Raw genomic sequence first — 22639 nt, forward strand, 5'->3', positions numbered from 1 at the left:
TCGTCAGCCTCAAAACGTCCAGCTCAAGCCTAGATAAATTACTTGGAGGATAAAGAGTCCTTTATACTGCGCTGCATTGTGCTTTAACTCTGACCTTGGAAAGTCAGCCTCTGCAACGCTTTTATTTCCCAGGTTTCTTTAGGCTGTTAATTTAGAGTCTCCTGAATCTGGATTCAAATTATTTTCACTGATTTCATTTTGGGCGTTTATGGGTTTCTTTGAGATGAAGTAATTTTATCCCATTATGTTTGATAGGTTTCGCCCAGATTTCAAAAACAAAAGAGTAATTTTTAATCTCTGGCAGCCACATTAAATTCTGCATTTCATTTTGTTTTGTAAAGAAAATGTCTACAAAGCTTCCTTAATTCCCAAGCAAATAATAATACCAATCAAAATGCATGAATCTGATAGAAGGTTACCTGAAGATTAATTTTTGTTTTGCCTGTGTCCTATCCAAAAAGTCAGGATGGAAAGCGTCAACCGGGCTACTTTGTACCCCCTTTCTTTCTTTTATCTGACCTTCATTCAATGAGTGCAAAAAGGGTGGACGTTGTGAAACCCCTTCCCGCATTCATTTTTCGAAAATGAACCAATCCTTTTGTTTTATCTAATATCGAGTTTGCTGTGGAGTTATTAATGTAGGATCTGATCACTCCAAAATTGAAAGGTTAGGGAAAATAGTGTCACTTATGAAGGGGGAAATTAAAAAACACCTTTCTGTTTATGGATGGGTAGTAAGAGGAGAATTCAGGACTGCTTAAATTAATCCTCCTCCTGTTTGTAACACTAGTGCGTCTTAAACTACAAAACTTAAGATGGGTGTATATATATATATATTATATATTATATGTGTATATATATATGTAAAGGCTTAATAAAATTTATTTGGCGTGGAAAAATGGAGTAAAGCAAAATAAATGCCATCCATTAAAATTTTATGTCACAGATCATGCACGATTTAAATACTCTAAAAATAATTAGAAAGTGATGTCTGTGTACCAAAATTGTGACGGAATCCCATCTGAATTTAATTGCACTGCTTATTTAATATCTTTTGTCAGTATCCTGTATCCTTTTGTATGTACTCTGGAAGTCTAGAAATATTTTAATACTGTGCTTTCAGGTTTGGTACCTAATGGTGGTCAGTTTCCAAATGCAACAGGTCGAAAAGCTGAATTTCTCTGTACCGGTCCCATGTGTCGTTACGTTGAGGACCTCATTCCAATGTTCAAAGCCATGGCTGGTCCAAATATCTCCAAGTAAGAAAAAAATGCTCAAGCAGTAATCTCTATTTCCATTGTTCTACAGCAAGAAGTCTTGCAACACCAGGTTAAAGTCCAACATGTTTGTTTCAAACACTAGCTTTCGGAGCACTGTTCCTTCCTCAGGTGAATCACCTGAGGAAGGAGCAGTGCTCCGAAAGCTAGTGTTTGAAACAAACATGTTGGACCTTAACCTGGTGTTGTAAGACTTCTGACTGTGCTCACCCCAGTCCAACGCCGGCATCTCCACATCATTGTTCTACAGACTGTGATAGTTCATAAACCAACAAAAAGAGCAAATTAAAATCTTGAAGGAGATTTAGAAGAGGTGATTGAAAGCTTGGGTATGAGAGGGGTTCTAGAAGGCTTTTTAAAGATAGATGGAAATATGGTAGGTTTTTGTGGAAGGAATTCCAGAGTGCAAGTCGAGTTAGCTGAAGGTTCTGCCATCAACAGTCGAATGGTTGTGGATGGGATGAGAGAGGGACGATTGACAGAAGGTCTGAATCAGAGCACTTCATATAAAGTTTACTCCACAGCAGCAGGTAATTTGGCTCATTGTATCCATGTAAGGAATATGGATGGGGAGAGAATCAAGGGAGCACAAGGAAGATTTTGGGGAAGAGACTTTTGTGATCTGAGCCATTTTCTTGAACAGTTCAAGTCCTGTGGTGATGCTACTCCTACAATCTTGGTCGTGAATTCTCAGACGTTGACTCAATATTAATGAAGCAGTGTATGCCAGGGTCAGGATGACGTGTGATGTTCCCACAGTATTGTTGCTCTTGTCCTATTTATTGGTTCAAATGACATAGGAGGGCAGCTGCCATAGTGGATCAGACCTATTGTAGGCACAGTGTAGCCTGACAGTTTTGGGGTTGGATACCAAGTCTAGTGACTCGAGCAACTTTGATCAACTAAATTTCCTCTTGTGTTTTGCTACTCCTATTCAGATGAGTGGTAGGTATTCCATCACATTCCCGTCTTGAGCCTTTTAGATGGTAGTGGTCTGAGGAAAGTAGACTCTTTGAGTGCTCAGAGAGAATTGAACCTGGCATGAAGTGTATTTGTGTGTCTTGCATGCCCATTGGTCGTGTCCTATCTTACTGACCTATTGGTTGAATGTCTATATGTCATGTCTCTGGTGCTCCCTCTAGTGTCTATCTAGTCTACGTGTATTTACATTAACCCCTTGCATATTTACAGTGATGCATATCACTACATCCCCCCTTTTTCGTATTACATATTTTCTGTACAGTGTTAAAGAAAATTGAACAAAAACAGGTATATAAGTGATGCTATGTACAAGTTATGATGACTGTGATGACTATACAATAGTATACATACCAAATAATAGTTGCATTGACTTTGAGGATAAGACAATACAAAATAAATGTTCCGAGTCATGGCACAGATGAATATGATCTTGGTGCCTTGTTGAATTTCACTGCCAAAGAAACTGGACCACTTCAGTTAAGAATAACTCCAGGTAGCCAAATCTGGCTATTGCCAAAATTCTTGATAACACAATCTTTCAGGTTAAAATATCTCTCCTTAGCATGGTAATCCTGTTTCTCTTTCTGCTTTGCTTGTCTCCTTCCCACTTTTGCTTTGACATCTGTATGTAGCAGTCCCAGATGAGACTTCGGTCTTGTACCCATCAATAATTTCGCTGATGAGAGTCCCGTAGCTGTTTGTGGTGTGATACAATATTGAAATAAGAACCCCAAAAGTTTTGTCCCTGGAGCTTTGTCCCTAAAATATCACCTGTCGTCTTCTTCTTCAGTATTTCCTTCAATGTCTCAACAGCTCTGCCAAACCACTTGAAGCTGGATGAAAATACGTGGAATGCACATGGTGCAATCCATTTTTTTGGCATAATTTCTTGGAACAACTCGCTTGTGAATGTTGTACCATTATCAGAAATGAGCAAATCTGGTAACTCATCAGTTGCAAGGAGCTGGCATAGCTCCTCTATGGCACTGGGAGCTGTAATATTATTCATGATGTATACATTTAACCTCTTAGAATGTGCATCAAAGATGATTAAAAACATGTGACCCATGAAAGGGCTGACAAAATCCACATGAATTCTTGACCAAGGCAATCAGGCCACTCCCAAGCATGTAATGGTGCTGGTAGCGCCATCTTCTGGTTAGAGCGACATGCAGAACAGGATTTCACTTTGTTCTCCAAATCCTGGTGCATATTAATTAGGCCACAAAACATATGACCTGGCTAGACTCTTCATCCTAGAGGCACCTGGTTGAGCCTCATGAATTTCATCCAGAAAGACCAAGGGTGAAACAGCCAGTCTCGACCCTCACAGTAGCAATCGTCCTTCCTGCACACTTAACTTGTTTTTGAGCCTCGCGTAAGGCTTCAATCCACCATCTTCTATGATAAATGGCCATCCTTGCACCAGAAATCTTTTAACTTGTGACACAATAGAATATGTCCGTCCACTGCTTAATTTGTTCAGCACTCATTAGAGATTTGGCAAGCCTCTCAAGTAAGAAAATCATGTCGGCAGGACACCATACCTGAGTTGGCAAATCTAGTAAAGGGAGACGACTTAACACGGCCGTGTTAACATTGTCCTTCCCTGCCTTGTACATTATGCTGTACTGATACACTGAAAATGTAAGCCCCCAGTACTGTATTCTTGCTGGGGCCATGGGAAGAATACATTTTGACTCACTGAAAAGCCTCATCAATGGCTTCTGGTTGGTACATATGGTGAACGAATGACCATAGAGGTACTGAAGGAATGTTTTTACCGCAAAAATGATAGCTAGACTTTTGTTCAACTGTGAATATCATTTTCAACCTTTTTCAGCATCTGGGGTTTTCAGACCTGTACCCCATTACATGAGAAAGTAACGCCCACACGCCGTAAAGCGAGGCATCGCATGACAGAATAAGTTCCCTGTCTGGATCAAAATGGACTAGCGACTTCCGGTGGTTCGCACATTTGATAGGTCCCGCCTGTAACGGACTTTTGGACCTTTTCATCCCCGGTTTTGTTCGGATTTTATGGGATAAATCAGTGAAGAGTGAGACAGTAAGGAGAAATCCCCCTCCGGTTCATGGAGAATTGGACCAGAAGTGGCCGGGTGAGACGACAGAGTCCGATAAGTGAGAAGCAAGCAGAGCTGGTAACACGGGTCAGTATGGCGGAGGGCAAGGGCCGCGGGGAGACGGTGCAGTGGTCGACGGAGCAGCTGGTGAAGTTTTTCGAGGATTGCTTCGCCAAGCTGAAGAAGGACACGCTGGACCCGATTTAGTGTCCAGTGGTTCAGAATCGGGGAAACCCACGGGAGAGCGATCTAGGAGGTCGAACAAAAGTTGTTGGAGCATGAGGAGTATATAACCGTGCTGGAAAGCAATGTGGGGATGGTGAAGGACCGCCAGAAAAGAATGGAGAAGTTGATAGGGGCTGGGGCGTTCCCTCGGCCCCTGGAATTGGACAGAGCGCACAAAGCCCTCGCGAGGAAGGCCAGAGTGAACGAACCGCCAATGGCCATGGTGGTACGTTTTCACCGTTTTATGGACAAGGAATACATTTTGCGGTGGGCCAAGAAAGAACGGAGCAGCAAGTGGGAGAACTGTGAGTTGTGTATTTATCAGGACCTGGAAGCGGATTTAGCCAAGAGGCGAGCTGGGTTCAATCGGGCAAAAACGACGGTCTTTAAGGGGGTGAAGTTCGGGATGCTGTACTCAGCCCGTCTGTGGGTCAATCGTGTCAGACAAGGGGGTAGGTACATAATGGTGAGTGGGAAGCTGGAAGGGGTGCGAGTGATACTTGTGAACATATGTGCTCTGAATTGGGATGACGTGGAATTTGAGGCGGATCCCAGACTTAGAGTCACATAACCTGAGGGGACGTCAACACAGACATTGATCCGGAATTGGACCAGTCAATATCCAGGACAGAGAGGAGGCCGGCTGAGGCAAAGGAATTGAAGGGTTTTATAGAACAGATGGTGGATGTAGACACTTGGAGGTTTGCATGGCTGAGGATGAAGGAGTTTTCCTTTTTTTCTCTTGTCCACAAGATATACTCTTTCATCGACCTTTTTGTTCTGAGCAGGCGTTAATACCGAAGGTGGTGGATACTGAGTATTCGGCTGTTGCAGTGTCGGATCATGCCCCGCACTGGGTAGATCCACGGGTTAGTGTGGCGATGGGGGCAATGCCCAGTGTGGAGACTAGATGTTCAGACGAGGCGGTTTGTGGGCAGGTTAATAAGTCCATCCAGAACTACCTGGAAACAAACGATACGGGGGGGGGGGGGCTCTGCAGCGACGGTCTGGGAAGATTTGAAGGCAGTAGTCAGAGGGGAATTAATCTCGATACGAGCCCACAGAGAAAAGGTGGAACGGGCTGAGAGGGATAGATTAGTGGAATAGATACTCCAGGTGGACAGGGGATACTCGGAGTCCCCAGACGCGGTGCTACAGAAGGAGCAGCGGAGGTTACAGCTGGAGTTTGGGATGTTGACCACAGGGAAAGCAGTGGAACAGTGGAGGAATGTAAGGTGGGCGATCAATGAGTACGGGGAAAAGGCAAGCAGAATGTTGGTGCACCAGTTCGGGAAAATAAAGGCGGCCAGAGAGATCGGTAAAGTAAAGAGTAGAGATGGTAATGCTGCCCTGGACCCAGCGGGGGTGAACAAGGTTTTTAAGGACTTTTATAGTAAATTGTATAAGTCGGAACCCCCGGCTGGAGTGGAGGGGATGAGGCAATTTCTGGATCAGTTTCTGGATCATCCAACAGAGGGCAGCAGAGCAGAGCTACTGATCAGCTGTTCTGGGGAAATTTGCATACGTGCAGTGCGGTCAGCCTAATTTGAAGGTGTACCTGCGAAGGAGACCCAAGGAGTTTAAGTCAAGGCAAGCATCAAGCAGAGGGCAGCAGAGCAGAGCTACTGATCAGCTGTTCTGGGGAAATTTGCATACGTGCAGTGCGGTCAGCCTAATTTGAAGGTGGCTTGTGGAGGGCTGTTGTCAAGTGACAGTTAAAGCTGAAACACTTCGTCAGTGTTTTCCAACCCTACCTCCTCCTCTAAGCAAACCCCCCCCCACACGGTTGATGGGAAGTGGGAGCAGGGGCTTGTTGTGAAGGTGAGTGAGTGCCTTTAAATTTGCTGACCTTTCAGCGGGAGCAGGAGCTTGTCGTGAAGGTGAGTGAGTGCCTTTAAATTTGCTTACCTTTCAGCGGGAGCAGGGTTTGAGGGAATATCAGGTAAGCTCTTCCTTTATTTTTATTTTTCTTGTTTTTTTTAATCTAGAGGTGATGTCAGGGAAGGCAGTACAATGCTCCTCCTGCAGAATGTTTGAGGTGAGGGACGCCGTCAGTGTCCCTGCTGATTTCATCTGTGGGAAGTGCACCCAACTCCAGCTCCTCAAAAACCGTGTTAGGGACCTGGAGCTTGAGCTGGATGAACTTCGGATCATTCGGGAGGCAGAGGGGGTCATAGATAGGAGCTTCAGGGAAGTAGTTACACCAAAGACTGGAGATAGATGGGTAACTGTAAGAGGGACTGGGAAGAAGCAGTCAGTGCAGGGACCCCCTGCGGTCGTTCCCCTGAGTAACAAGTATACCGTTTTGGATACTTGGGGGGGGACGACTTACCAGGGGTAAGCCATGGGGTACGGGCCTCTGGCACGGAGTCTGTCCCTGTTGCTCAGAAGGGAAGGGGGGAAAGGAGTAGAACATTAGTAATTGGGGACTCAATAGTCAGGGGCACAGATAGGAGATTTTGTGGGAGCGAGAGAGACTCACGTTTGGTATGTTGCCTCCCAGGTGCAAGGGTACGTGATGTCTCGGATCGTGTTTCCGGGTCCTTAAGGGGGAGGGGGAGCAACCCCAAGTCGTAGTTCACATTGGCACTAACGACATAGGTAGGAAAGGGGACAAGGATGTCAGGCAGGCCTTTAGGGAGCGAGAACAAACAGAGTTGTTATCTCTGGGTTATTGCCCGTGCCACGTGATAGTGAGATGAGGAATAGGGAGAGAGAGCAATTAAACACGTGGCTACAGGGATGGTGCAGGCGGGAGGGATTTAGATTTCTGGAAAACTGGGGCTCTTTCTGGGGAAGGTGGGACCTCTATAGACAGGATGGTCTACATCTGAACCTGAGGGGCACCAATATCCTGGGGGGGGGATTTGTTAGTGCTCTTTGGGGGGGTTTAAACTAATTCAGCAGGGGCATGGGAACCTGGATTGTAGTTTTGTGGTACGGGAGATTGAGAGTATAGAGGTCAGGAGCACAGATTTGACTTTGCAGGAGGGTGCCAGTGTTCAGGGGTGGTTTGAAGTGTGTCTACTTCAATGCCAGGAGTATACGAAATAAGGTAGGGGAACTGGCAGCATGGGTTTGTACCTGGGACTTCGATGTTGTGGCCATTTCAGAGACATGGATAGAGCAGGGACAGGAATGGTTGTTGCAGGTTCCGGTGTTTAGGTGTTTTGGTAAGCTCAGAGAAGGGGGCAAAAGAGGGGGAGGTGTGGCGCTGCTAGTCAAGGACAGTATTACGGTGGCGGAAAGGATGCTAGATGGGGACTCTTCTTCCGAGGTAGTATGGGCTGAGGTTAGAAACAGGAAAGGAGAGGTCACCCTGTTGGGAGTTTTCTATAGGCCACCTAATAGTTCTAGGGATGTAGAGGAAAGGATGGCGAAGATGATTCTGGAAAAGAGCGAAAGTAACAGGGTAGTTGTTATGGGAGACTTTAACTTTCCAAATATTGACTGGAAAAGATATAGTTCGAGTACATTAGATGGGTCATTCTTTGTACAATGTGTGCAGGAGGGTTTCCTGACACAATATGTTGACAGGCCAACAAGAGGCGAGGCCACATTGGATTTGGTTTTGGGTAATGAACCAGGCCAGGTGTTAGATCTGGAGGTAGGTGAGCACTTTGGAAACAGTGACCACAATTCGGTGACCTTTACGTTAGTGATGGAAAGGGATAAGTATACCCCGCAGGGCAAGAGTTATAGCTGGGGGAAGGGCAATTATGATGCCATTAGACATGACTTAGGATGTGTAGGTTGGAGAAGTAGGCTGCAAGGGTTGGGCACACTGGATATGTGGAGCTTGTTCAAGGAACAGCTATTGCATGTTCTTGGTACGTACTTACCAGTCAGGCATGGAGGAAGGGGTCGAGCGAGGGAACCGTGGTTTACCAAAGAAGTGGAATCTCTTGTTAAGAGGAAGAAGGAGGCCTATGTGAAGATCAGGCGTGAAGTTTCAGTTGGGACACTTGATAGTTACAAGGAAGCGAGGAAGGATCTAAAGAGGAGCTAAGACGAGCAAGGAGGGGACATGAGAAGTCTTTGGCAGGTAGGATCAAGGAAAACCCAAAAGCTTTCTATAGGTATGTCAGGAATAAAAGAATGACTAGGGTAAGAGTAGGGCCAGTCAAGGACAGTGGTGGGAAGTTGTGTGTGGAGGCTGAGGAGATAAGCGAGATACTAAATGAATACTTTTCGTCAGTATTCACTCAGGAAAAAGATAATGTTGTGGAGGAGAATGCTGAGACCCAGGCTATTAGAATAGATGGCATTGAGGTGCGTAGGGAAGAAGTGTTGGCAATTCTGGACAAGGTGAAAATAGATAAGTCCCCGGGGCCTGATGGGATTTATCCTAGGATTCTCTGGGAAGCCAGGAAGAGATGGCTGAGCCTTTGGCTTTGATTTTTATGTCATCATTGGCTACAGGAATAGTGCCAGAGGACTGGAGGATAGCAAATGTGGTCCCTTTGTTCAAGAAGGGGAGTAGAGATAACCCCGGTAACTATAGGCCGGTGAGCCTCACGTCTGTTGTGGGTAAAGTCTTGGAGAGGATTATAAGAGATACGATTTATAATCACCTAGATAGGAATAATATGATTAGGGATAGTCAGCATGGTTTTGTGAAGGGTAGGTCATGCCTCACAAACTTATCGAGGTTCTTTGAGAAGGTGACTGAACAGGTAGACGAGGTAGAGCAGTTGACATCGTGTATATGGATTTCTGTAAAGCGTTTGATAAGGTTCCCCACGGTCGTCATTGCAGAAAATACGGAGGCTGGGGATTGAGGTGTGATTTAGAGATGTGGATCAGAAATGGCTAGTTGAAAGAAGACAGAGGTTGGTGGTTGATGGCAAATGTTCAGAATGGAGTTCAGTATGAGTGGCAGTACCACAAGGATCTGTTCTGGGGCTGTTGCTGTTTGTCATTTTTATAAATGACCTAGAGGAGGGCACAGAGGTTGGGTGAGTAACACTAAAGTCGGTGGAGTTGTAGACAGTGTGAAAGGATGTTGCAGGTTACAGAGGGACATAGATAAGCTGCAGAGCTGGGCTGAGAGGTGGCAAATGGAGTTTAATGTAGAGAAGTGTGAGGTGATTACTTGGAAAGAATAATAGGAATTGCGGAATATTTGGCTAATGGTAAAATTCTTAGCAGTTTGTGGATGAGCAGAGGGATCTCGGCGTCCATTGTACATAGATCCCTGAAAGTTGCCACCCAGTTGATAGGATTGTGAAGAAGGCCTATGGTGTGTTGGCCTTTATTGGTAGAGGGATTGAGTTCCGGAGCCATGAGGTCATGTTGCAGCTGTACAAAACTTCGGTACGGCCGCATTGTGGAGTATTGCGTACAGTTCTGGTCGCCTCATTATAGGAAGGACGTGGAAGCTTTGGAAGGGTGCAGAGGAGATTACCCGGGATGTTGCCTGGTATGGAGGGAAAACCTAGAGGAATGCTGATGACTTGAGGTGGTTTTCGTTAGAGAGAAGAGGTTAAGAGGTGACTTATAGAGCATAACAAAATGATCAGAGGGTTAGATAGGGTGACAGTGAGAGCCTTCTCCCACGGATGGATGGAGGTGGCTAGCACGAGGGGACATAGCCTTAAATTGAGGGTAATAGATAGGACAGACTCAGAGGTAGGTTTTTTTTAACGCAAAGAGTGGTGAGGCCGTGGAATGCCCTACCTGCAACAGTAGTGAACTCGCCAACATTGAGGGCATTTAAAAGTTTATTGGATAAGCCTATGGATGATAATGGCATAGTGTACGTTAGATGGCCTTTAGTTTTTGACTTCCCATGTCGGTGCAACATCGTGGGCCGAAGGGCCTGTACTGCACTGTATTGTTCTCTGTTCTATGTTCTAGTTGAGGTTCCCGAGGGTGGAGGAGGACCTGGTGGGGGGCCTGGGGCCCCAATTGAGATTGAGGAAATAATTAAGGGGCTGGAGGGCATGCAGTCGGGCAAGGCCCCGAGGCCTGACGGTTTCAGAGATATTGAGCCCACTGCTGGTGAGGACATTTAACAAGGCAAGAGAGAAGGGAGTCCTCCCCCCAACAATTTAGTAGACTCGATTTCATTGATCCTAAAACGTGAGAAGGATCTGGAGCAATGTGGGTCATACAGGCCGATTTCTCTACTGAATGTGGATGCCAAACTGCTGGCTAAGATACTGGCTGCAAGGATAGAGGAATGTGTCCCTGGGGTGATAGAGGAAGACCAAACAAGATTTGTTAAGGGCAGTCAACTGAAGGCCAATGTTCAAAGGCTTCTATATGTTATGATGCCCTCAGAAGGAAGTGAGGCAGAGATGGGGGTCGCGATGGATGCGGAGAAGGCTTCTGATCAAGTGGAGTGGAATTACCTGTGGGAGGCGCTGGGAAGATTTGGGTTTGGTGAGGGCTTTATCTACTGGGTGCGGTTGCTCTATCAGGCACGAGTTTGCGTACGAACCGGCTGAGGTCGGGGTATTTTAAACTACACCGAGGGATGGGGCAAGGGTGCCCCCTCTCCCTGTTACTGTTTGCTCTAGCCATCGAGCCTTTGGCCATGGCGCTAAGAGCCTCTGGGTACTGGAAAGGGCTGGTTCGGGGGAGAGAGGGGGGGGGGAGAGCACCGGGTCTCTCTCTACGCAGATGACCTGCTCTTGGATATTGCGGACCCGTTGGAGGGGATGGGGGAAGTAATGCGAATCTTGGGGGATTTTGAACATGAGGAAGAGCGAGATGTTTGTGATCCAGGCAAGAGGGTAGGAAAAGAAACTGGGAGAGCTGCCGCTTAGAATGGTAGGGAAGAGCTTTCAATATCTGGGAATCCAGGTGGCTCGGAAATGGGAGGTACTACACAAGTTAAACCTATCCCGGTTGTAGAGTCAAACGGAAGGGGACTTTAAGAGATGGGACATGCTCCCACTATCACTGGCGGGTAGGGTACAGACCGTGAAGACGACCGTCCTCCCCAGGTTTCTATTTGTCTTTCATTGCCTCCCCATCTTCATCCCTGAGGCCTTTTTCACGTGGGTGACTAAGATTATTTTGGGCTTTGCGTGGGCGGAGTAAAACCCCGCGAGTGAAGAAAGTGTTGCTAGAGCACACTGGGGGAGGGGGGTTGGGGGGGGGGGGATTGCGGAGGGTGGGTTGGCGCTACTAAACTTCTGCAATTACTACTGGGCGGCTAATATAGCCATGATTTGGAAGTGGGTAGTGGGGGAGGGGAAGGCATGGGTGCCGATGGAGGCGGCATCATGTAAAGACACCAGTCTGGGAGCATTGGTAACGGCACCTCTGCTGTTCTCGCCCGCCGATACTCCACAAGTCCGGTGGTAGTGGCGGCTCTGAGAATCTGGGGGCAGTGGGGGGAGCATCGATTTGGACCCCAATTTATAACAACCACAGGTTTGTATCAGGTAGGCTAGATGGCGGGTTGCGGAGGTGGCAGGGCATCTATTTATAGATGGGAGCTTTCCCAGCTTGAAAGCTTTGGAGGATAAATTTAAATTGCCACCAGGGAATGGTTTCAGGTATTTGCAGGTACGAGACTACCTGAGAAAACAGGTGCCGCCTTTCCGCTGCTGCCACCACGGGGGATACAGGATAGAGTAGTTTCCAATACCTGGGTGGGGGAAGGGAAGGTATCGGATATTTACCAGGAGCTTTCGGAGGCGGAGGAAACTCGGGTGAAGGAGCTTAAGGGCAAGTGGGAGGACGAGCTAGGAGGAGAAATAGAGGGGGTCTATGGGCGGATGCCCTAAGCAGGGTTAATACCTCCTCATTGTGCGCCAAGCTTAGCCTGATACAATTTAAGGTAGTCCATCGGGCACACATGGCAGTGGCTAGGATGAGCAAGTTTTTTGGGGTAGAGGATAGGTGTGTGAGGTGCGCAGGAAGCCCAGCAAATCATGCCCACATGTTTTGGGCATGCCCGAAGCTTAGAGGGTTTTGGCAGGTTTTTGCTGAGGCAATGTCCACGGTGCTAAAAACACGGGTGGTGCCAAGTCTGGAGGTAGCGATCTTTGAAGTGTCGGAAGATCCGGGCGAAAGAGGGCAACGTTCTGGCCTTTTCCTCCCTGGTAGCCCGGAGACGGATCTTATTAATGTGGGGGACTCGAAGCCCCCGAGTGTAGAGATCTGAATTAGTGACATGGCTGGGTTTCTCAGTCTCGAGAAAATAAAGTTCACCTTAAAAGGGTTAATATTAGGGTTCTCCGGAGGTGGCAGCCGTTTGTCGACTTTCTCAGGGAAAATTCAAATGTCAGGTGCAGTACCATCACTTTTAAGAACAGGAACAATTGAAACTACATACATGAAAACTGAATGGGCTCAATGAATCCTAAGCTTTGCAGCCACTCTACCTCCTCCACTTTGCCTTTCATCGTGTAGGGCACCATCCTTGATTTATAAAAGCGAGGAGTAGGAGAGGATCTATGAACAATTTACCTGTAATGTCCTACAATGTGCCCAGTTTGTCTTTGAAAACCTCAGAATATTTATGAGTCACGTCCTCCCAGTTGTGTGCTTCATCTAATCCCAATTTAACTGAATTTTCCTGAGCCAGCCATGCCCTAGTTGACTAGACGCGTGCCCTTTTACTGTCAGAAGTAGTGCTCTTGCTTCCTGACTGCCATATGCAATGCCTACCTCACGTGTCCAAGCAACGGTATGGTCTTGCTGTTATAAGGCTGAAAGTTGATTCTTGTGGGTGTAAGGGCTGGTGGCTGCTTAGATTCCAAATTTTCTGATTACCGATGCAGAGGCTCCTGTATCCACCTCCATCTTTAGTTTCTGTCCATCGACCTCCACTGTAGCATAAATAGGCTCTGCACACCCTCACCTCATATTGAACACATTGTAATACTGCTCATCTGCTCTGAGGTTTCCGAGCAATCCGCTATCAATGGAGGCTTTGTTGAATTTGAAGTGCTCTGCTCAGCCTTCAACTTCTCTTAGCACTCCAGCGTTTCTTCCTTAATGCCCCTTCTTGTTGCACCGGTGACGAAACGGCGTCCATGAAACTTAGTGATTTGCATATTGTGACCCTCCACACCTAAAACACTCCCTGTCTTCAACTTTTACTTGCAGCTTTCTTGTTGCAGTTTACCAGCCTGCGGGCCCCCATTGATCTTCTGAATCTCTTATTACTGGCAGCCATTTCCATTCCCTGGGAAATTCTAGAACCTCTATCGTGCGGCTTCTCCCAGCAAACAGCAAAATGCTGTCCTCGTTAATGCCACAAACTAGTTGCCCCAAAGTAGGTCTGCCAAAACTGCCCCAACCTTTCAATGTTCAGAGAGCTGGCGCAATTCAGCAACAGATTTAGTTAAAGACTATTCTGTTTTCCCGAAATGACTAAGGAATTTGAAACATTGTACATTGGACTGTAGTGATTCTGAATGAGAGGAACTAAATCTGCAAATGAAATGTCCCCCAGTTTCCTTGGTGTAGCTAAATTTTTCACTATCTTGTAAGTCTTCGCCCCACATACAAAGGAGAATTGAGTGCTTCAGAAGTGCTTCAACCTTTCCACATTCAGTCCAGTTCTCTTTCCACAAACTCGCTGGTAAACAAAATATAGCTGTGGTGCAGCAAACTTGTCTTCCATCGATAACTTAGTGAAACTTTGTAATGAACGTGCTGAAACTCAATTTTTTTTATCCTCGTCGCCAAAAAATGTGTTAACTTGACCACAAAAATGTAGTTGAGATGCATTACAAGTTGATCTTTTCCATATGAAAATAATGAAGTTTAATATTAGCATGATGTCAAAATGGAACAGACAGTTAAACGTCGGAATAACAGTAACAGAATTAAAACTACAACAGTTAAATATGAATATATATAGCTACAACAAAAACTAATGATGTCACTGCACTTCTGATAACATCGGCAGTGGATTTAAATCAGAAGATCCAGAATAATAACACTCTATAACAAATACCTTAGCTGCTTGAATTACTGGCAGCGAGTTGGATAGCTCTTGGTTGAACCCTGCCTGCAAACAGCTTATGTTGATTTTTGTTTTAAATGCAGGCAGAAAGCATGGCTGTCTCATCATGTGACTTTACAAGTCAAAGTTTTTTTTCCAAATAAGGGTGTAGTTCATGTTGATTCCAGCATCCTCTGTTGTGGTTTAACACCGTGTAAGTTTGAAGCAGTTAGTGTCTTGGTTTTTGAATGACTCATTCCATTTGATGATGCCCTTTTCGATTGGTTTCAGGAAAAGCCATTGATTCACATCAGGTTGGAATGTTCCTCCAGAGTGATTTCAATCCGCAAAAGAAGTCCAGTGAATCGCAACCGGCTTTCTTTTCGGCCTTTTATATCCAGTTTTAAAATATGAAAGTTAGTCTGAAGTTCAGAATTGGGTATGCGAGTCATGTGGACATGACAAAAGAAACAGCAAGAGACAGAAATCATGGGGGAAGTTGTTTCTAGGTCCCTAACAATACTGGTAATGTAGAACAGATTAAATCAGGAAATTAAATATTCCTGTAATAAGTGTATTATGGTAATCATGCAGACTTTAATCTTTCAAATGGGCAAACTAAAAATACAGTAATGTGTGGAGCAAAAAACCCTCTAAAGTTCTTTTGTAGTGTACAGACCCTCAATTTATCGGACATCTCCGCAAGTGTGGTATTGTAAAGGGAAAGACTTGTGTGGGAACGTTGGGTTGGAGGACATGCAGTTTAGAGGGAAGTGTGTTCATGGAATGAATCGAAGATTTTTTCAAAATCAATATGATGAACCAACTTGGAAGGGAACAGGTTATGAATCTAATTTTGTACAGTTAGAAAAGGATAATTTATCTGGTAGTTGAGGGGTATCGAGGGAAGAATGTTCATAATATCATAGAATTTTATATTGAACTCAAAGCAATTTTGTCAAGTTTGAAACTAGGAACTTAAATATAAACAAAGCAAACTACATTTGGTATGAGGGCCGAGACAATAAAAAATACTTTGTTTCTGTCTTCATAATGGAAGTCCCAAAAATTATGCCAGAAATAAGATGGACAAGAATCTTGCATGAGTGAGGAATTTGAATAATATAAGGACAAGTAAATAAATATTACTGGAGAATTTCATGGGACTAAGTGGTGACAAATCTCCTGAACCTCATTATCTTTATCCTAGAGTTTTAGAAGTGTTTGCTACAGATATGGTGGATATTTAAATTTTGATCATCCGAAATTCATTAGAGTTGGAAAGTGATTAGCATAACCCGGCTATTTATGAAAGGAAAAATAGAGAAAATGGGGATCTAGAGGCCAGTTAGCCTGACATCTGTGGTAGAAAAAAAATGTTAGAATCAATTATCAAGGACATAATAATTCGGCCTTTAGAAAGTAATGGGTCGTAACTACAAGTAGAGTGGCAGTTGAGTTGGATTGCCACTGCCCAAAATTGCTTACCTGGAAATCCAAGTGGTTCTATCATGCTCACTGGATCTGCTCCTGGGCCTATCGTCGAGGGCAGCATGGAGAAAGGGAGATAAGCCACGCCCTTGGCTGTAGCTGATTTGATCCTGGGTAGGCGAAGGCGAGGAGGATGTTCAGAAGTCATACCTGTGTGTCTCTCTTCCCCCCCCCCACTAGAAAACTCAGAACCCCCCCCTCTCCCTTTAATAAAATTGCCTGGATTGCGAATCAGTTAATAGGCAAAAGCAGAATTAGAATAAATGGGACATTTAATTACTTGAATAAAGGTACTGAGTGTCATGTATCAAAGTTCACACACTACAAAGTTAGGTGAGAAATTAAGAAGCGAAGAGGATGCAAAGAATGGATATAAATAGGTAGAATGAGTGGGCAAGAGCAACTGGAATACCACGTGACAAAACATGAAGCACTTTGGTAGGAAAAATTAAATATCAGATTATTTTTTTATTGGACCACAAAATGTGCACAGTACAAGATTACCAGAATGTTAACGTGCAGGGTCAGCAATCACTTAGTAGTGAAACAATTTGCCTTCCTCCGGGATTAGAATAGAAGTGCAAGAGGTCTGACTACAAATGTATAGATGATTGGTGACTTTTACATAAAAGGCAAACTAACTCGGGCAAGGCTATCTGAGGTTTCAGTAGAATTGTTTATTAGTAGCACCGCGATGAACATTTAGGTTCTAAGGAACAGTAGCTTGTCGGGTCTCTACTTTCTGAATAACATGTTCAATTTTGTATTTAAAAAGGTTGAAGCTTGATGAAGAAGTTTTTATTAAAAAAGTGAAATTCTATTCCATGGAACATGATGGAGGATCTCCATTTGTGTCCAAAGTAGACAGCGAACTAATTCATGCTCAGAGAAAGGTAGGTGGGAATACTTAATTGTAAACGTTTTTTTTTATAAATTTAGAGTACCCAATTATTTTTTTCCAATTAAGGGGCAATTTAGTGTGGCCAATCCACCTACCCTGCACATTTTTGTGCTGTGGGGGCGAAACCCACGCAAACACGGGGAGAATGTGCAAACTCCACACGGACAGTGACCCAGAGCCGGGATCGAACCTGGGACCTCAGCGTCGTGAGGCTGCAGGGCTAACTCACTGTGCCACCGTGCTGCCCATTGCAAATGTTTTTAACCACTGTTTGCACTTTCAAAAGCTGTTATCCACGCATTCCTGTCCTTCTGTATAAAATAAAAATTGCATTCATGTCGGAGCTTGTATCTCAAATGCTCCAAATCATTTCACAATTAATTGTTTTGACACATAGGGCACAATTTTCCATTCCAGAGACTTAAGGCGGGATTAACTGCGAGTTTCTCGCTGATCGGCAGGTCAGGTTCTCGTGTCTGGTCTTCAGCTTGAAAGATCATTAATTATGCATAGGTGAGCTGCTTGCTGAATTACTGGTGGTGCAGGCATTGATTTGTCTGCCTGCCATCACCTCATTTGATTGACATTTCCGGCACTATATTTAAATGCTACCCGAGCACACCCATTACTCTCTGCAGCCTTGCTGTGTAGTTGGAAGTTCCAGAGCTGGGCCCAAGGAACAAAAGATGTGTGCCAAGGTTTTGCAATAGCTCCCTAGAGGCTTTAGCCTCGAAAGGGAGGTTCTTTGCCCCAGGGTTGGATCCTGGAGGTTCACCAACCTTACCTCCTGAGGCCTGGGAGGCAGTCGCAAAGGAGGTCAACTCCATGGGCAACCCCCAGATAAATGTCATCCAGTGCAGGAAGATGAAACATCTCATCTGCTCTTCTGAGGTAAGTCAACATTCAGCTCACTTAACTCTCTCTTCATGGCATTATGCACTCAAAGGGATCTCAAAACAATATTAGTGGGGGGAAAATATCTGCTTTGAAAGTCTATTCACCAGTATCTCATTTCTCACCCTGTACAAACAGCATATTCAGCCCTTACTCGGAAGCGCTCAGCACACATAGTCGACGTATATGCTTCCAAACTTCTGCTTCATCTCTTCTCGTCACATTTCATCATTTGTGTCCAAGTTTGCCAATATGAAGAGTGAACGATCCCAGACTGGAGATGGGATGACTGTTATCCAAGAGCTCTGAGAATTTTGAGGACAATGCAGGCATGTTGTTGGAGAAGGAGGGAGATCGCTTCGATGGTGAAGACGAGATCAACCTCGCAGCAAGCCATTATGGATGAATCCTCCATGAGATGATCACATCTTTGCGTTCTCAGTGAATGCATACAATGTTGTATGGAGCCTGTTCATGAAACCAAATCTATCTTCTCTCTTACAGCCAGAAGCAGGTCCAGACCGACCAACCAGCACAGGCAACATAAAGTGCAGCGCCAGGCTACCTCAGAGGAGGATGAGGAGGTACCCTTTGAAGAAGGCCTGCCACTGCATTCAACTGCACCCTTCACCAGTGCTAAGACGCACACTTGGTGGGTCAAACAGATCAGGGCCATATTCTGTGGAACACTTCACTGACATATCTCAGCAGCAATCTGAGGAAGTGACAGCCCAGGTCTCTGTTACTTTGAGGACTGCTGGAGATTGGGTGACAGATTCTCTGACAATGGTCATTGCAAACATAGAACATGCAGTGCAGAAGGAGGCCCATGAAGTCTGCACCTACCCACTTAAGCCCTCACTTCCACCCTATCCCCGGAACCCAATAACCCTTCCTAACTCTTTTGGACACTAAGGCAATTTATCATGGCCAATCCACCTAATCTGTACGTCTTTGTGGCAGGAAACCGGAGAAGAAACCCACACAGACACAGGAAGAACGTGCAAACGCCTCACAGACAGTGACCCAGCGGGGAATCGAACTTGGGACCCTGGCACTGTGAAGCCACAGTGCTATCCACTTGTGCTGCTGTGCTGCCTAAAATGTGTTGGAGATACAAAGACGTGGCGGAATATCAAAAAGGGTTTGAGAGGCAGCCAATAGATTAGTGAAGGATGGAGAGTGTTTAGAAAGTCTGTAAACAATGCAACAAGGTTTCCCTGTCCTCCTGTGCTGCCTTGTTTTGTCTTGGTCTTCCATGGCCTCCTGAGCTTTTGGTTGAACCACAGGCTTCGAAACGGCTTCCTCCTCAGATACAGATATATCGCGTGACAAGTCTAACTTACCCACTCGCTGGGATCATGTTATCCTGCCACTTGCCATCCCACCGGTGTCACCATGTGTCACACTACTACTTTAGTACAGGTAGTGTGAACTGCAGGCACTGTGCTAAAAGCACGACTTCCAATACAGAGCTGGCAAGAAGATAGGGTGGAATGAGAATCCTGTGTCACCACTGGATCTTTTATTGCCCCATACAAAAGTCCATATATTATAGTCAATCATTTGAGAGGGGAGGACCTGTATCATATGATTAAGCCCCGCCCATTGGGCTAGCCTATTCAAACATTTGAAAATATGAATTGTGACCACAGACATACAAAACATTACGGGCAATCTAGGTTATTAAAACATAAATACACAAAACCACAATAACATGAAACACATTGAATTATATATTCAAAGAAATAAGAAACTTATAACAATATTCCCCCTTCATGAATTCAATTGTCAATTTCAGGTTTAACTTCCTCACAAGCACATCAGCAGCCCTCTATGTGTGCAGCCCTGTTCCCCACTTTGGATCCGAGCAGAGGAACTGCAGAAGGCATAGCTCACCAACAACACTCCGTACTGCACAGACCTTAGTTCCTTTTTTTATCCTTTAACTGAAAAGAAGAGTAAGCAAACAAGATATCTATTAGGTTTGGATGTCCAAGGCTGAATGCGGACCTTGCTCTTGCTGTTAATAGAATTATAGAATCTCTACAGTGCAGAAGGAAGTCATTCAGCCCATTGAGCTACACTGACCCGCTGAAAGAGCACCCTACCGAGATCACTGACATGCCACTAAGGACAGGAGGAATGCGCTTGGGTCCCTTTGCCTGCATCTTACTTCCTGGAACCATGTGGCTATTAGTATCTCACAGTCACATCTTCCATGTCAGGGAGCTTTGATTGCATCCTCTCTTAGAAACTCATTTACAACTTCCTCCTCCGCTTCATGCCCTTTCAGGTCTTCATCATCTGAGGAGTTTTCAGCTTCCTCCATGTCTCCCTCTGGCAAGCCTTAAATTTTGAAGTGCCATTAACACATCACTATTATGCGGTATACCCTCTGTAGAGAGCACTGCAGAGTCCTACCTGAGCGGTCTAAGCATCGAAAGTGCATCTTTAAGATCACGATTGTCTGCTCTATGATGGATCTTGTTGAGTTATGCTGGTCTCTGTTTTAGATTGCAACCCTGCCATGATGCCCGCAACACACATGGCTGTCCTCACGGAGAAGCCTGGCACCCACCTTAAGCAGCCCAACTCAACATCCGTGGAGTCCACCATATGCGGCCTAAACATAAACCACCAGCAGTGAGTGCTAATGCTGTCATCACTGAGGAGCTCGGCACCCGTGTGAGCAGCCAGTTTAATACTCACGGCACCCACCGTGAGTGGCCTCAGATAAACCCTTTCTACTGTGTGTTAACACTAGCATCAATTAGGATCTGTAGCCTCAGAATATTGCACTCAACTTGAAGTCACAAATGAATTGAGGGTGGTCGTGAATGATGACAGTCTAATTTCCAGCTGAGGTGGTGCATAATTAGGAGGGAGAACCCAATTCTGGCAAGTTATGTTTTTCATACATGCACTTGCATGCAAGATGGGGTTTCCATCGTGGATCAGCAGGAAATCTGACCTGCATTCAGCCTACCATGAAACGTGATGAGGGAAAAAATTACAACTTGTTTTTCCGTTGGCAGGATTCTGCATTTTGGCCTCTTTCCGAATTTCCCACTCTTGCCAGCCACAAAACCTACTGCTGGCGGGACCAGAAAATATTGGCCAAAGTTACTGTTGAGTAGGCAAATGAAGAAATCATTTTGTGACAGACAAGTCTCACAAATAGCAATGACATTAATAAGCAGCTAGTTGTTTCAGGTAGTTTAGTAGAAGGAAGAGTGCTGGGCAGGTCATTGGGAGAACTGCAAGTATTGCACCTTTGGATGAATGGCAATAGGAGAGGAATCGGGACCTGAATTTGATGTCTTACCTGAGGAGCAATCGTCATGCAATATTCCCTCAATATAGTACTAAAGCCTTGGCTTAGATAATGTGCTTAAATTCTGATTTGGTACCTGAGCATTCTTCTGACTCAAGATCTAACTGGAACTATTTTGTCATTATATTGAAAATAAGAATTGTTTTCTGAAAACCTTTTTAATGCATGTCATATCAGCATCCCCTTTTTAAAAAGATTTATAGGATAGGACTTCTCAATGCTTTGGCAGTTGATTTTGACAGCACTGTTGACTGTTCCAATTAGCTTAACCGTTAACTAGAACCCCGGGACCATATCCAATAAGATACCTTGCCTCTCCAAGGGGGGTACTCTAGCTATCCAAAGAAATGCACAAAGTTCAGACCTGCTTCTTCCAGATCTATGTTGCACATTTCATATACAAAAATATGACTTCAGTGGAGGTAGCTTATGATTTAGATAGGCCAACTTCTGCTGTGAACTGAGTATACACGAATTGGCGAACCACCCTGTGAAAATGGGACTTCTGCCATTTCCATCACAAGGAGAGGTTCTCCATGGCGAAAATCTGCCTCAGCTTTGGATTAGAAATAAACGACTGGGAAAGGAAAATGGAGAAAGTCTGTTGGCTGTAGAAAGAAGCTTTGGATTGGTTCTGGGAGAATTAAGATTCTATTTAAAGGGCAATGTAAATATACTATGGTGTGGGATTTTAGATTGTTAAAATCGCATAGAGGATATCCAGTGATGGGGGTGTGCTGAGTGGACACAGGAAAGGTGGCACTTTTAGTCAGAAATAGCCCGACAGAACTGGGACAAAAGCATCCTCTCCAAAGCAAACTCTCTCCAATCAAAATGCAAAGAGCGATGCCGAACAATAGCAGCCTCTAGAAGCCGCAAAAAGCAACAGAAGCTAGGAGAAGCGAAACAGTATGGCGGAAGCACGAGGCGAAGAAACTCCGGCGACACCCAATCGCAAGGAACCAACAGCTGCACACTGAGCTCCCCCTCATCGGTAGGCGGATGAAAGTTCCTCACCAGGGGACTCAAAAGAGGACACGGTGACATCAAGGTAGCAGTCATGGAAGCATTAGTCGCCATGCAGTTGGCCCTGGACAAGGTGTATAGGCAAGTGGAGGCACAGGGGAACACCTTTAAGAGCTTGAAAAGACATCAACAGACCAGATCGTCACCCTGGAGACGGAGATAGTGAGGTTGGTGGCGACACAAGGAACCTAAGGGGGAAGATAGACCAGGAGAACCAGTTGCAGCGCCGAAATGTGAGGATAGTTAGCCTGCCGGAGAAAACGGAAGGCGGTAACTCCACAGACTACGTGGCCCATTTGATGGGAAGGGACAGCTTCACCAACCGACCAGAGATAGACCGAGCCCACAGGTCACTCCAGCCAAAACCCAGGGCCAGGAAACAACCAAGGGCAATAATCGGCAAGATGCACCAGTACCAGGACCGGGAAAGAATCCTGCGCTGGGCCAGGCAGACAAAAAAGCCAGCAACTGGGATGACACCAGATTCAAAAATATACCATAACATTGGGG

General features: G+C 45.2%; 1 protein-coding gene across 1 annotated transcript in view; it reads left to right on the plus strand.

The window, feature by feature from the left end:
* The first annotated feature begins 1119 nt into the window (after nucleotides 1–1119).
* Nucleotides 1120–22639, plus strand: part of LOC119951915 (fatty-acid amide hydrolase 2-like) — a 35127-nt gene continuing 13607 nt past the window's right edge. The window contains exons 1-2 of the mRNA XM_038775308.1: nucleotides 1120–1259; nucleotides 16747–16864. Of these exons, the coding sequence (XP_038631236.1) occupies nucleotides 1195–1259; nucleotides 16747–16864 (183 nt within the window). The 5' untranslated portion in view covers nucleotides 1120–1194. The remainder of the gene's footprint in view (nucleotides 1260–16746; nucleotides 16865–22639) is intronic.

The sequence above is a fragment of the Scyliorhinus canicula genome, chromosome 17 (assembly GCF_902713615.1).
Source record: "Scyliorhinus canicula chromosome 17, sScyCan1.1, whole genome shotgun sequence".
Classification (NCBI taxonomy): domain Eukaryota; kingdom Metazoa; phylum Chordata; class Chondrichthyes; order Carcharhiniformes; family Scyliorhinidae; genus Scyliorhinus; species Scyliorhinus canicula.